At 44.3% G+C, this 14,917-nt stretch overlaps 2 protein-coding genes across 2 annotated transcripts; one reads left to right on the top strand and one right to left on the bottom strand.

Annotated features, from left to right (window-relative positions):
• Positions 1-2: 2 nt before the first annotated feature.
• zbtb21 (zinc finger and BTB domain containing 21) lies at positions 3-6,042 on the bottom strand. The gene is made up of 2 exons (XM_084698662.1): positions 5,928-6,042; positions 3-4,856 (listed from the first exon to the last, which is right to left on the bottom strand). The coding sequence occupies exon 2, from the start codon at positions 4,853-4,855 to the stop codon at positions 1,787-1,789; it is 3,069 nt and encodes a 1,022-aa protein (XP_084554788.1). The 5' UTR covers position 4,856; positions 5,928-6,042; the 3' UTR covers positions 3-1,786.
• Positions 6,043-7,657: 1,615 nt separating this feature from the next.
• Positions 7,658-14,702, top strand: umodl1 (uromodulin-like 1). Its single transcript, XM_084698748.1, has 17 exons — positions 7,658-7,733; positions 7,997-8,239; positions 8,519-8,671; positions 8,772-8,878; positions 8,971-9,157; positions 9,553-9,693; positions 9,838-10,062; positions 10,306-10,563; positions 10,939-11,051; positions 11,164-11,383; positions 11,572-11,709; positions 11,874-12,436; positions 12,814-12,974; positions 13,199-13,432; positions 13,633-13,792; positions 13,915-13,999; positions 14,092-14,702. Exons 1-17 carry the CDS (start codon positions 7,658-7,660, stop codon positions 14,277-14,279), a joined length of 3,252 nt encoding a protein of 1,083 aa, XP_084554874.1. The 3' UTR covers positions 14,280-14,702.
• Positions 14,703-14,917: the final 215 nt, after the last annotated feature.

Below are 14,917 nucleotides of genomic sequence, written 5' to 3'. Positions count from 1 at the left end.
GGTCGGGATAGGCATAATGTCACTTTATTACTTTGAATTGAAGCACAAAACTGTAGAAAAAGCCCAAACACAAAACTGCAATATGTAAATCATACTAATACAAATATGCATAAATTCAGTAAAAGCACACATTTTTATAAAGCAACAAACTAGGTACAAAATTGAATACAAACACTGCAATACAGAAATTATATCTTACTCTTGATCTTTAAGTTTTTCACAGAAAATTACATCACTAATATATACAGAATTAACCAGAAGTTATACTTTTCCCAAGCTAAATCCTAATTTCCTTTATTTACTGTAGAATATTCATGTGGTGACAGAGGTGCCCCCACAGATTTACAAACATTCCCAAAGGTTACACTTCTAATACAATAAACTTCTGACAAGAAAATTAGAACCATATAATGACTCTTGTTTCAGATTACATCTAAAACCACCACAACCACAGCAGAAGTATGCCAGTTATGTAAGAATGTAAAATTACTACAATACATTGTTGACTCATTAAGTCACTTATACAAGGGGGTGGTTTACAGAAGCTTCAGATTTTCCGATCAAGTGTATTTCAGATCATTTGCCTGATTAGAAAAAATGTTCATCCATATTGTGCTTTTGTGTTGTGTTATGTTCCAGAGCATTTTGTAAATTTTATCAGCTTGGATATTCTGATATCTACACTTTAATGAAAAAAAGTAATACGTGTAATTATCAAATGTATTTGCAAAAACCTTTTGTCAAACTAGTGCCGTTATTCATTAATCATATCAATATACTGTACTGATGTTAACTCCTACACCATGTAATACCATGTGCCATGACTTCAACTAGCCTATGTATCATAAGATAGACACATATTTTACAATATTTAAGGAAGAGGCTATTAGAAGCATGACATTCATTTGCAGTAAACAATGATCTACCAATGTGTATTACAGTTACAATCATAGTAAAATATCAATTAAACTGTGCAATTAAGTGTCCAACTCAGGTGAGATTGTACTCAAGAGTTTGGGGACAAATAGGCCATAGGTAAGGGTCAAAATAGGGTTTGGGTGTTTCCAGATATTGTATCTATTCTCCCTTTTCTTTGGTCATATTTCTATGTTAAAAAGGCATTTAAAAATGAGTTTTAAAATTAGGAGGTATGTGAATTTCATCCATGAGTACAAAACACTAAAATGGAATGGGGAGAATTAAAACTAGAAAAAAATATCAGAATAACAGCAATTAGACCACATGTGCAATACTCAAAAGAACATACTCAATACTATAATAGGAAATAATTGAATCATTTAATATTCTTAAAAAATATGTATATGAATATCAATTTTATCAATTACAGAATGCCTGAGGCCACTGATATTAACTACTTGCAACTTAATGCACTAGCTAGCAGAACAAAAAAAATCAGATGAAAAGCACTTCAGTCTCTCTCAAATTATATAGCAGTGTCTAAAACAGCACTTTTAGCATGATGATCATGTTTTATGAGCATGTTGGCTCACTCTGGTGATACCTAAAATAAATAAAGAACCAACCTATGATTTTAAAGGCAAAGCATCAGTTCACATGAAGCTGATGAAGTCTTTTCACTGTACACATTCACTTTTCCACCTCTATACCAATGTACATGAACGATAACAGGTAGGCCAGCAAACTATAAACGGGAATAACTACATTCATTCTTGCGTAGGCTGAGATGTAAGTAGTTATTGTACTTATTCCAATATGTGGGTGTGTCACATGTCCAACGAGGGGCTCTGGTGCTCGGGTGACAAGGTCACAGATGGCTATGGCTCTGTTCATGGCTCCAAAGACTAAAGGCAGTCTTGAAAGTACGGTGACAGAGCTTACACATAAACTGCCTCTTAAATGTTAGAGCAGACAGAGAGGGGGCATGGTAAAACAGCGTGTCAGACTCTTGAGAAGCCACTGGATTCTCGATGCTATCCGTCCTGGATAGAGGACTATGGCCACTGTCTTGTCTGTCCATGTCAGGCTTCTTGGTCTTGGTCATGGATGAGCATCCAGGCTCCTCCTCCTCAGCCACTGGTACAGCCTGGGTTGTTCGAGGCGGAGAGGACAGCAGGGCAGGAGGAGCAGTCACCTGTGGGGTCAGGGGTGGAGATGGAGAAGGAGACGAGGGCCGTCGGTCTGCTTCCCTTGCTCCAGGTTCATCTGAGGCAGACATGTGGGACTGAAAGTGGCTCCAGAGACGGAAGTTGGTCCGGAAGGCCTTGTGGCAGATGTGGCAGATGAAGGGTTTGATGTGGCAGAGCAGCTCCTGGTGGCGCTCCAGGTCCTTGTGAGAACCGAAAAGCTTGCCACATTTCTCACACGGCCACACTCCCGGCTCCTCAGGGTTGACTGTGATAGGCGTCACGTTCTCCCTCTCGCTGACAGCCTCCTCCATTGGCTCCTCCTTCACGGTCAGCTCTCCGTGATGCTGGCCCACACTCAGGTCCTCAGGTATGTACGACGAAGAGTCTTCAGAGTCAAACATGGGTGCTCCTGAGGAGTCACTGTAGGCCATATCCTCTCTTGAGCCACTCGTGCCCATGGACTCCTGAGTATTGGGCAACTCTCTGAGAGGATCTGGCACTTCTCCATTGTTCTCGTCGCAGCTGAGGCTCATCTGCTCCCTAACAGTCATCATATTGTGGTTGTGAACTTCCACCTGGTGGCGCCATATGCTGAAGGAGGACTTGAAGGTGCGCATGCACTCCAAGCAGGTCAGTTTCTTGTACTTGCAGTGGGTTTCGTGATCCTTCTTGACCTCGGGACTGGAGAATCGGAGACCACAGTAGGGACACACGGTCGCATGCCTACACCCCCTCTCATGGTCCCCCTGCTCAAAGATGGAGGACAGCTTCTCATTGCAGAGTCTGCAGGAGTAAACCTCTGTACTTGTGTTTTCCTTCTGATGAACAGTCTGATCCTGTTTCTGGAAAGCGGCCTCCTCGTTCTCCGTCTCCTGGTCAGCTCTTGCGGCGGGGTGAGTCTTCAAATGCTGCTTGAAATGAGACTGGAACATGAACGTTTTCCCACAGTAAGGACACAAATGTGCTCTAGTCCTCTTTTTGGCAAACAATTGAGGGGGAAGACCCTGCTTATTTCTCCTGAGCTTCGTGAGCAGGGCTTTCTTGATTTCTCTCTCCCTTACAATGTCTATCAGCTTCTTCTGAAACTTCTCATCCAGTAGAGAAGAGCTAGAGGATGAGGCGGGGTTTTGAACGACTCCATGTTGAGTTTGGCAGTGGGTCCACACTTTGAAGTTGGTATGGAAGCGCTTATGGCAGATGTCGCACGCATATGGCTTTTCGGGGTTGTGATACATGTTGACGTGACGATGAAGCCCAGCACTGGATCGGAATACTTTCAGGCAGCTCCAGCATTTAAATATTTTACTCTGCTTAGGCTGCTCGTTGTCCTCGTCTTTGTCTTCCAAGTTGGAGCCGTGTTGGACAGGCTCTGACAGTGTAAGATGATGTTCATTGATCTCCCTGGACTTTTTAAACGGATACCTTCGGTTGTCTGTCCTACCCTTTCTCTTTCCTGTGACGTTAAAAGAGGGTCTGGGGTCTGTGTCAAAATTCAGTTGAAAGTCTTTGATATTGACGGGCAAACTATCCCCGACCGTGATTCGAATGATGTCAGAGGGGTCAGCGAGTGGACTGCTGGGTTCCGTTTTCACCTGGATCTCGTCTCCCTGAGGGTCTTCCTCATACCTGTTGTGATACCTGGACCTGAGAACTAGAGGAGAAATACTTTTGGTTTGGGTTTGGTGGCTTGTTGGGTTGGGTCTGGGCTCAGATATCGGTTGCTTTTCTTTTTTTGCCACCGTCTTAACAACAGACTGCTCTCTGTTTTGCAGTTCTTTGAGCTCCAACGTTGGGGAGAAAACCGGGACAGGACTATCCATGGATAACGATCTGCGCAGCAAGCTTTTTATGAGGGGACCACTCCGGTCTATGGTCTGGCTAGGCTCACTGGTCTGGCTTTGAGAGGGTGGCCTGGGGCTATAATGGGACTCCATTTCCTCCTCTTTAGGGCCGAGGCTGCCGTCCACGTGTAACCTGACGTGCTGAATCTGAACTTCACTGAAGGAGACTGACGAAGTGAGCTGCGGCCTCGCTGACGAGGATGTGTGCCCCTTCAAGATGGAGGCGTATGAACCGACGGGCTTCCTGTCGGTGTCACTCATCACGTGGGCTGGTTCTCTAGGGACGGACGCAGCATGCCTGGCTGACTCATTGACGGGTCCTGAGGGGTGTTGACCCCGCTCTCTGAAGGAGTGGGGGGATGACGCTGTCTCAGATGATACAGGGGGAGTACGTTGGTGTCTCCCTCGAAATGTTGACGCGCCGCTGGGAACAGGTGCATCACTTTGGGTCTGGCACACAATAACACTCTTCTGCTGACTGTCGTTCTCATCCTCCTCGGAAAAACCCAGTCTTTTTCTGGAGACACAATAGGACACATGAGGAGCTGTTGACATAATATTCGTCAGGAAGGGGATTCCTAAACTGTAGCCCAGCTCCTGGATGGCTGCCAAGCTTCCTTTGTCCACAAAAAGGGAGGATGAATATATATAATTTAGCACTATTTCAAAAGCGTCCGCTTCACAGAAGTCCAGCTGTACCGCTTTCTGTGGCTCCGAGTCTCTCCGTGTGAACAGGGATTGGAAATACTCACTGCTGGCCGCAAGTACACTCCGGTGAGCCTGGTATCGTTGATCCCCCACAACCAGCACTGTGTCACACAGCTGTCCCCTAAGGCGCTGCTCATTGAGGACCCCAAGCACTGACAGGGCATGTGAGGGGTGGCTGTAATGCACTAGGCTTTCCATACTGGCGGGAAAAAAAGGAATACAATTTTACTATTATGTGGTTGCTAAACACAAATGATAAAGGAAATATGATGACTAAGCACATCAACATGAAGGAAATTTATCAACGTTCGTTTTTATAGATGCAAACTATAAGTATGTAAAGCTATAACTAGCCGTTCTATAGCAAATACGGACTGAACAATATTTGTAGTTCTATTTACTCGATATAACTGATACATGAAATATTGTTATATCCCATTCAAGCAAAACGCCTGTGAACTGGTTGAATAAGCAACTGGTTTCTTGATTCATCTGTGGTAAGAGCGCAAATAAGATGACGCATGCGTGGGTTCAGCCGTTTGCTCATTACATTACATCATGTTTTAACCGTAAGACATAGGCTACTGCACAAACTGCAGGACTGGGACGCAACGTTCTAAAATGAACGGAAACTCTAGACGCAGTCATCTTGACGTATGTTATACTAAGCAACTATGTCTTGTCAGCTATTGCTGTTATAAGAACAAGATCTAACATGAGAACGCAGTCCAAACTAAAATGCAATGGGGAAGTCCGGGGAGCGTTCATTTGTGAGACGTGGCTGAATTTCTTATGACACAACTCAACTTCAGCTGAATATAAGCTTTAGCACCCCTAGAAACTAACTAGCTACCTTCTTCATGAACAAGCAGGGAAAAAACAAGAAAGCGTGCGTTGAAATCTTTATAGCCTACTACTGACGAGCACATGGCTATTATTATTTGTATTACAATGTTTCCAAGACGTAATAAAATGCACTGCTGTTTGGCTTTCCTAGTTTCAATGGAACCAACTATGCAAATATCAGAATTGAAAACACTTGTTTATTTGAGAGTGTGTTCAATGGACGTGAGCACACACCCGCTCCTGTCTTCTCGAATTGGTTACAGCGCAGACTCAGCCCTGCCACAAGCACTGAGAGGTTTACAAAAGAAGTATCCCCTTCCGAGTTACGTCAGGAGAAAAGGCTTTTCCCAAGCAACGCTAACAGCACAAGACATTACGGTCAGATAATCTCAATCAAAGTTGTCCATTGGCAACCTAAACTTACCCTGGTGTAATATCTCTGTTCCCACGGAGTACACTACTTTAAGAATTCTGTTGAGTGTATGTGCCAGTCGTGATTCCATCCATCTTGAATTTGACGTCATCCCACTCTAGAGATGAGGTCATCGCAAAGAACGCTCGTCACGTGCACTACTCTGTGATAGGCTGTATTTGTACTGTGGGCGTAAGTGACACGCAGAAATCATTAGACACTCTTTTAAAGGCACAGACCATATTTTTGTGTATAATCGCCATTTCATTTAGATAATTGTTACATTAGTAGTATCCCTGATCATTAATAATTGCGGCTGTAGATGATCTAAATAATCCGTACTTTCAACAGCAATGTTAAAAGTGAGTATTGTGTTGCCAATACTATAATAAAAGTATTAAACTGTCAAAGTATAATTTAATTATATAGGCTACTTGGTTTATAGATATGTTGATCACCTGTAAAATAAATATGCCTGAGCTGATACTTGATTGTTGTTGATTCATGTAGTCACATCCACTGGCCCCAATGAAACTAATTAAAGAGACATGGATAGAAAGCAGTTGCTCAGGTACCTCTGCTCCCTGAGGGGAATTGGTTGCTGTGTTTATCTGGACTCCTCATGGAAAGTTCACAGGAACCTGGGAACAGTGTAATGCTCCAACCCAGGTGTGGCACAGTGTTACAAATGCAAACGCATGTTTGTTTGATGTATGCATGAATATGATCTAAATAGTCTTAATACTTCACATCACTAATCAACTCCGCCCCCTCACATACACAAACATTTGCTTTAACCCTCTCAACCCCTACCCACCCTCTTCATTGTCCAGTGCTTTGGTTAGTACTGAGACATTCATTACTCAAATTACAGAAGCGTGTTTAATTAGCTTCCATTTCACACCACATTAGAACAATATGACGCAAAGCAATTAAATGTTTCACAAGCTTGTAATGAGCTATGACAAAAGGACCCAAGGTTCCACAAGAAATGAGATAGGCCTAATTCTAATATTGTAATTTAACATAATCTACCAACTATATCTTTGTCCTAGTATTTTCTTGGAAAAGTGTTTTTGAAGAATATAAAGTTCACAAAAAAAAAAAACATTTTCTTTAACCTGCACCTCTCTCCACTGATGCTGGTTGCCAAGGGCTTTAAAAGTAAATATCACGGTACACCACTGCCATGGATACCAAACTGGAAAACATGCCATCTGGGACAGTCAGTGCTGCTCTTTAAGCCTTCCTCTCTGCCCCTCTGGCATCATAAACATGTTGTTTGACACTAGGCCACATCGTAGTCCATCAACTTGCAGGGATACAAAAGCATGTGAAATCATTTCTATATCAAAGTCATATCATTAATGGTAAATGGTCATTAATGGCTTCTGATAAATAAGCACACAAAACATCAGTACCCAACAATTAATATACATTCTCAAATCTATTTATGATTTCTTAATTGAAAACCATAGATGACTACTATTCGAGTGGATTGCAGTAATTGTAATGTAATCTTAGAAACACTGCACTCCATCCATGTATCTCTGCCACTGAAGCTGCCAGAGAAAGGGTACACCAGGGACTGTTGGATCTGGGAGGAGAAGAGAGTGTGTGGGGTGGGGTGGGGTGGTGTGGAAGATGAAAATAACTGGAAACCATCACTATGAACTCAGCTAGGTGCAATGCATATACAGAATGGTCCTTGAACACGTTGCAAACTATCTCAGATGCTCAACATGACTTGGATTTTGTCTACCTTTTGGGTTGTGGTCCTGCTGGGGTCCTGCAGGGGACACAACACTCTGTCTGAAGGTAAGAGGGCAACATATTTTACAGTCAATTAATATTTTGAATGTATTTTGTTGATAGGTTCACTGATAGAGAGGATGTTATTAACGGCTAATGCAACTATAAAGCAGGTGCATTCTGAACTGTAAATAAATGGTTCAATATGATAACATAACTACTAGATCAATTAGACTTGTTTTGCATGTAACACTGCGCCTACACCATTTGTTTGTAGACACAGTCAGTTGATTACTATACTGTAATATCTCACTATCCCTCCATTCCAGGATACAGATTGTCTATGTCCAGCTATAACCTATGCACTGGGAATGAGACCATCGTGGAGAGTCATGTGGCGTCCTACACGACCCTCTACACAGAGAAGCGACCTTGTGGTGGCTGGCTCCCTTGGAGGTTGTGTGAGGTCACACTTTATAAAACTGCCTACCGGATCGAACAGAAGACTGTCACCAAAGAAGTTAGAATGTGCTGTGCCGGCTATGAACAAGTTGGCAGCTATTGTGCTTTGCGTGAGTTTTGAAGTGCTTCATTTACTTGTTTAGGTCATTTAGCTTTTTCTCCCCAGAAATGATACCAATAAATGTTATGTTTAAAGTAAAGGATTTATAGTAAATTGAGTTGAAAACCCATGTTTAATGTTTCAAGCAGTGGTCATGGTAACATTTTCATATGCAGTATTCTTCAACAGCCACCAGATGGGGCTGTGAAAACAAGAGCATCAGTATTTTAACCCTTCTAGCTTGTTAAGGCCTTTTACACTTAACTCATAGATTATTTTCTTGTCTTAGCCCTGAACAGAAGTGGTGAATTCACAGCCAAGCCAGGGTCCTGCCCTGAGCCGGCTGCACTGGCAGCCTACACGGTTGGCTGTGAACAGGATACAGATTGCCCAGGGTGGCAGAAGTGCTGCCAAGGACAATGCACAAACCCTCAGCCATCAGGTCAACTACATTTTGTCTTATTTATAAGTGGCTTATTATTGATATCATATTTACGCACATAGTTCGTAAAAGTCATTGTTTTTCCTTATTATTCATTCAGGTAGCCAAGGTTGGCGCTTAAATCTGACTGTGACAGTGAAGTCAGATTACTACATGCTGTCACTGGACAGAGGGATCCTTAACCACACACGCCTCCTTCACTCAATGGTGGGTCATCCTGAGTTCTTCAACGTTCTCATTCCCACAGACGGTCCTTGTTCAGACGGTTCTTTATGACACTACTGTTCTGTGTCCTCCAGGTGACAGGAACACTGAACTTCCCTAATATGTCCATCTTCTACATTGAGTCTTGGCCTTTGGATCCATACAGGACCTCCTCCTCCTTCCTGATTGGTTCCCCTGGTACTCTGTGCCTGTCCAATACCACGGCAAAGCTTCAACTTCTCCTCCAAAACATTGAGGAAATCACCTCAGTGGCAGTGGAAGGTAGGGGCACTGTGGACCACGGAGAGAGGAATTAACTCCACCAGCTGAGTATTATTGTCATGTAATTCCCGTAACTGCATTTGACTAATGTTGACGAGAACACTGTGTTCAGGAACAGCTGACTAAGTGTAACCATGGTGTCCTGCTGCCTCCGCTTCCTACTAACAGACATCTGTGTTTCCTGTACAAATGGAACAACGAGGTCACTCGCATACACTTGTAACACATGCCGACGAGGAAATTCGTCAGTGCAAACACAAGGATACAGCCATTCACACACATACACACACTCACACATGCACGTACTGACACACACACACACACACACACACACACACAGACAGACAGACACACACAGGCTGTATCCATTCATATATTGGTTTGTCTTTGTATAGATGTGGATGAGTGTGTCCATGCTAGTCTCAACTGTTGCTCAGCGTATGCTACCTGCAACAACAGCGTGGGATCCTACAGCTGCTCCTGCCTTCCGGGATTCACTGACACCCAGCCTCACAACCCAGGGGTGCACTGCCATAGTGAGGACTAGGGCTCCTGCCCCTGACTAGAAATCAGAGAGTATACATGTTTGCAACTTCACACGCAATCTTTTGTCAAGTCTGGAAAACGTACGTGAAAAAATCTGTTTGTTTTTTTCCCGTCTGTTCTCTCCTCGACACCAGTCGTGGACAATGTCACTCATATGCCCCCTCACTGGACCACCGTTCACAACCCACCAGAAGAGAGCAGCAGCTGGAGCTCCGGCATGCATGACAACGTTACGGCACACCCCACATCAGGGCAGCATTCTACTGGGTTCCTGACCAGCGTGGCCCTGCCTGTCTCTGAGAACCATCAGAACAGCACTGTAGCCAGCACCAGCGTGGACAACACCCTTCCCCCATGCTGTATGTGGATGGATAACACACCCTTTATTTCACAAGTCACTGGTTTATGCAATTTGTCTTTTTACAATTTTCCCAAATGTCACATTGCTAGCTGTCAGCAAGATTGATCCTAATTCAGAGTTCTTCAATCATTAAATAGAATGACCAATATATTGATTATATTTATATCACAAGAAGAAAGTTATAGGCTGCTCCATACAAACTAACAAACAGATTGTGACACCTATTTCTCCCCTCCTCCAGCTTTACCACCTCTCACCAACCTGCAGTCATACAATGTAACTGGCTCCTCCTTCTGCGTGTCCTGGACTAGCCAATCCCAGAGCGGGCAAACCTTCCGGGTTGACCTTATTCAAGGGTCAGAGGTAAAGAACAGCTCGACGACCAATCAGACGATGTGGCAGGTGACAGGGCTGCAGCCCGGGGTGCTCTACAACGTCACGGTTACGCCCTCTGCCTGCGGAGTCCAGGGTCACAGCCTGCAGATCCACGTGAGAACAGGTAAATCAGGTGCACATGGCACCCAATTCACACCTGTGAAATCTTTGTCATTTCATGATTGTGGATCACACTGAGATTTGTGAATGTTTTCAAATGCTTTCGCTTTCAATACCGTGGCACCTCTTTGACTCCAAATGATTGAAAACAACACTTATGTGATATGTCAAGACGGAGCAAAGTGACCCGCAGAGAAAACATTTGATCTAATCCGTTATCATGTGACCTATAGTAGCAACAACATGACTTGGGCTAAACCGTAAACAGGATTTTGAGATCGCTGACTGTTGAGATCGCTGACTGTTAACTCTCATTGTCAGGAAACGAGAAGGTTTCTGTCAGGGAACTCCACTGACTGAATATGTATTTCATCCATAGCTGCACAAACGCTTAAAGCCACAGCTCGCCTCACCAACATTGAGTTCACTGCTGACATGCTGAACCACAGCAGCCAGGCCTACCAAAACCTCACTCGATGTATTGAAGACGAGGTAGGAGGTTACAAGTTCAAGTCAAACATTAGTTTGCCTGTAAGTTTACACTTCAGTTTGGTTTTGTGGGTATTTTCTGAACCCTTTCTCAATTTGGATTTCTTTGTCGTAGATCCTGAAATCCCTCCCTCCGGACATCTTGGACATGGTGAAGTCAGGGATGGTGGAACTCCTGATCACAGGCCTGTCTCGTGGGAGCGTGGTGGTCAATTTCACCTTCGTCTTCGTCCCCACGGACACCCAGGTCATCTGGAACGTGTCCTCAGCGTTCATCTCCTCCCTGCAGAACAGCTCGGTGTACACTGTGGACGGAAACAGCACCCACATATACGGTATCTCAAATAAACACGTTCAGCTTGACACCAGCCGAGCCTTGCTATTTTTAAATGGCTGTTCTTCATTACCTACATAGATTTGTGTCCCCTTAGTGAGGGAGACAGCCTTACAGAGAGCACAGTGAGACAATAGTAATGTGCAAGGATGGTGATGGTGAAGACCTGATGGGTTCTGTCCCTGACAGATTTTGATGAGTGCGCGGCGGGGGACGTGGACTGTTCCACTTTGGCGGACTGTACCAACACCGTGGGCTCCTACAGTTGTGCCTGCCTGACAGGCTACACAGACACCAATCCCTCCTTGCCTGGACGAAGCTGTCAAGGTAGCAGCCGAGAGCTGAGATGAGAGACTTCTAGATCTCAGATACGATCTTCTCCTTTGCCCACTTCACTGTCTCAATCTTTTTTAGATATAAAGATTTAAGCCTCTGATGTCACTGTGGGAACATGTGTATGTTTGTCTTCATAAAATCTCCTTTTTCCATAGAATCCTCGACCATCACTACACCAACAGCTCTCATCACGACGCTAAATCCACCTATAACCACATTCTCTCCTGTTACACACACAACCTCAAACATAGTACTCACCTTCAACGCGAGCACATCCGTAACTACTGCAGTGTCACATGACGTGACAGTTACAACCACAGCAACTATGCCAGCCACAACCACTTCCCCTCATACAGTCCAAACCCCAACCATTTCTCCAGTCACAGCCGCAGCAACCACTATTCCAGTTACGACCCCAGCCACCACGAAAACTACAACTACCACAACCGCCATCACCACTGCTACCTCTCTGGTCAGCACCAGTAGGACTGCACAGCCCTCAGCCTCAACTTCTCTGGTGTCCCAAACACAGTTCATCTCAGTGCAGTGTTTGCCTAGTGCCATCACAGTGACAGTGGCCAGGCAGCTGCTGGTGAATGGCCACATCAGTGACCGAGCCCTCTACCTGGGCCAGCCAGGATGTGGCATCCCTGTTGGCAACACCACTCACATCCAGCTGACCGCAGCATGGGACCAGTGTGGCACCCAAATAGAAACTGTAAGTTCCACTTAAGGAAATGGAAAGGGTAAGGAATTTAAGGTCGGCATAGCGACATTCCTTGCTTCGGAACGGCATTGTGATGTTAGGTACGACACTATTTGGCCTGACAGGACCTGTGTGGCACCCAAATACAATCTGTAAGTTCCTAGCATATGCAAACTTGTACTGTCGGTGGTGTGGTTATCATTGAACAAGAATCAGGTATGAATACCTGACGAATAGCACGGCGATTCATTTGAGAAAAATCCGAACCTTTTTTCAATTGTTGTTGGTTCAGGCACCATAACCACAAAAGGGGAAGACATGGGTTTAACTGTCCACATGTTCTGTTAAGAGGTGAGCAGATGTGAGCTATGTCTCTATTTGGATTTCAGAACAGCTCCCACTACTCGGCCCAGGTGACTTTGTTCAGCTCCATGATTCCCCAGGCCCTGCCTGATGGCAACGTGAGCACGCCCACAGTCCGTCTGCAGGTGCCCATCCTTTGTACTTACAGCAGGAACATCTTCGTGTCCACGGGCTACGGACCCACGGGGTAAGCCTCACCATGGTTACCCATACCATCACTGCCTCACCTGAGACACTCCCTCAAACCACTGCACACCTGCTTTCATGTCTCACATGTTTCATAAATAGCCACTGGAAATGTGGTAAACCTACAGTACAGATGATACAACATAATCCTGTATCATGTAAAACCCCAGGACATGAATATACCACCGCCAATCCAGACTTGTGTTTGTGTGTGTTTGACCACAGGTATGACATGATGAATTATGTTATCACTGGAGCGGGGGTGTTCCAGCTGACCTTGCAGCTCCTGAACGGGAAGTATCCCCAGCCTCAGAATTACAGCCTGTCCCCCAACGAGGAGGTTGTGGTGGAGGTCACCCTCAACTCCACCATGAGCAACATCACAGTGGTCATCAACAGGTGCTGGGTGACCGAGACCAGTAACCCGGATGGGTTCCCATATACCTTCCTGGAAAACAGGTTTGCTCCTTACCTCCCAAGAACACTGCTATTGGTGAAGGTACGCTGTTCTTCTGCTTCAAAGTTTTGGGTTCAGAGAGGTCCTATTGGAACATTGAAGGTGGTCTCTGGAGCTTTGACGATGGAGGTATTGCTCTGTTGCCCACATGTGGGCTGGAGGATTTGACAAGTGATGAGATCATTTGTCTCCCTCTCCTCAGCTGTCCTGTCTCAGGTGCATACAGTGCAGTCATAGAGAACGGGAACTCCAGCAGGTCCCGTGTCAGTGTCAAAATCTTCTCCTTCGTCCCCCTGAATGTCATCTATCTGCACTGCGAGATTCAAATCTGCGTGGACACTGGCTCTGGCTCCTGCAAACCTGTGAGTGTCTTCGGTGAAATTATTTTCTTATAGAGATTGATTGTAATCATTTCAAAGGAAATAAAAAAACAAGCAACCCCCCCAAAACTTTCATTTCTTTTGTTGAATATTGACTTTCTTAGAACTGCATTGAGCAAACTAAGGGCTTTTCCAACCCATTCGGGACAGCAAAGGCATCCTGTGGTCCATTTCTAAGATCAGAAGAAAGTAAGTAGACTGTAGTTTTACACAGTTACAGAATAAGGTCATTTCTTCAGTTTGACCGATTGGGATGAACGTATCGTTGCACTTTCTAACAGAGCCCGTAGACGGGAACTTGGATCTTCTTCAGCTGGTGGGCTTCTCTTTCCTGGGCATAGGAATGACCCTCTTCTTCCTCGGTGCCTTCATCTGTGTGCTTTACTACCACAGGAACAAGATCGGACACTACAACTTCAATCTCAAACCCAAGCCCGAGATCTTTACATACAATGAGTTTAATGCCTAGCTGTGCTTTCAGGCAATATTAGATAGAACCGTAACGCATGAGTCCCTTCCTGCAAACTGTAATGTCCGATTTTCAGTCAAGCCTCACTGTCAGCTAATAGAAACCTCAAGGAATTGATGATTGTTCTCTGTAGTCTGAATACTTTATGACGGCTGTGAACAAGGGTTTGCGTCTTTGAAGTATATGTCTCTGCTAAACTAGTGTTGTATTACTCTAACTCTCATCAGAACTGTATGTTACCTTTTAATGCAGTAATATTAAGTCACAAGTAACATACAATGTATCAAACTACTACAATCCTAATATGAGCTTGAAAAATATTTTTCTACATTTGAGATTTAAGCTATTTATGTAATGGTACAGTATGCGCATTGTTTGTTGTAATCTCAAAACCTAAAACCCCACTTACTTTCCTCATTGAATATGTCCTAATAAAAAGATTCAAGTTACACAGCTACATCGTTTGTCAAGGTTCTTTACCTTAAGGTTAATGTAGATTTGTTTAAAGATGTCTCTCTTGAAAGCACTGTCATCTTTGAAACACTAGATGGTGCTGTGGTATCCCCATGAGCCACAAGGCAAAGACAAGATGGCTTCTTTCCGTTGAACATAACAGGAGAACAGCTATGTTTGTGTCA

This window comes from Hypomesus nipponensis, chromosome 5, assembly GCF_054491055.1.
Source record: "Hypomesus nipponensis isolate SF chromosome 5, ASM5449105v1, whole genome shotgun sequence".
Lineage (NCBI taxonomy): Eukaryota > Metazoa > Chordata > Actinopteri > Osmeriformes > Osmeridae > Hypomesus > Hypomesus nipponensis.
This window is presented reverse-complemented; position numbering and strand designations above follow the sequence as displayed.

Excerpts from the sequence above, each read along its gene's own strand:
- umodl1 (XM_084698748.1), top strand. The coding sequence starts at position 7,658 with ATGACTTGGATTTTGTCTACCTTTTGGGTTGTGGTCCTGCTGGGGTCC. Across the intron at positions 7,734-7,996 it reads ACACAACACTCTGTCTGAAG|GATACAGATTGTCTATGTCC; the intron begins GTAAGAGGGCAA and ends CCTCCATTCCAG. Across the intron at positions 10,564-10,938 it reads GCAGATCCACGTGAGAACAG|CTGCACAAACGCTTAAAGCC; the intron begins GTAAATCAGGTG and ends TTTCATCCATAG.
- zbtb21 (XM_084698662.1), bottom strand. The coding sequence starts at position 4,855 with ATGGAAAGCCTAGTGCATTACAGCCACCCCTCACATGCCCTGTCAGTG.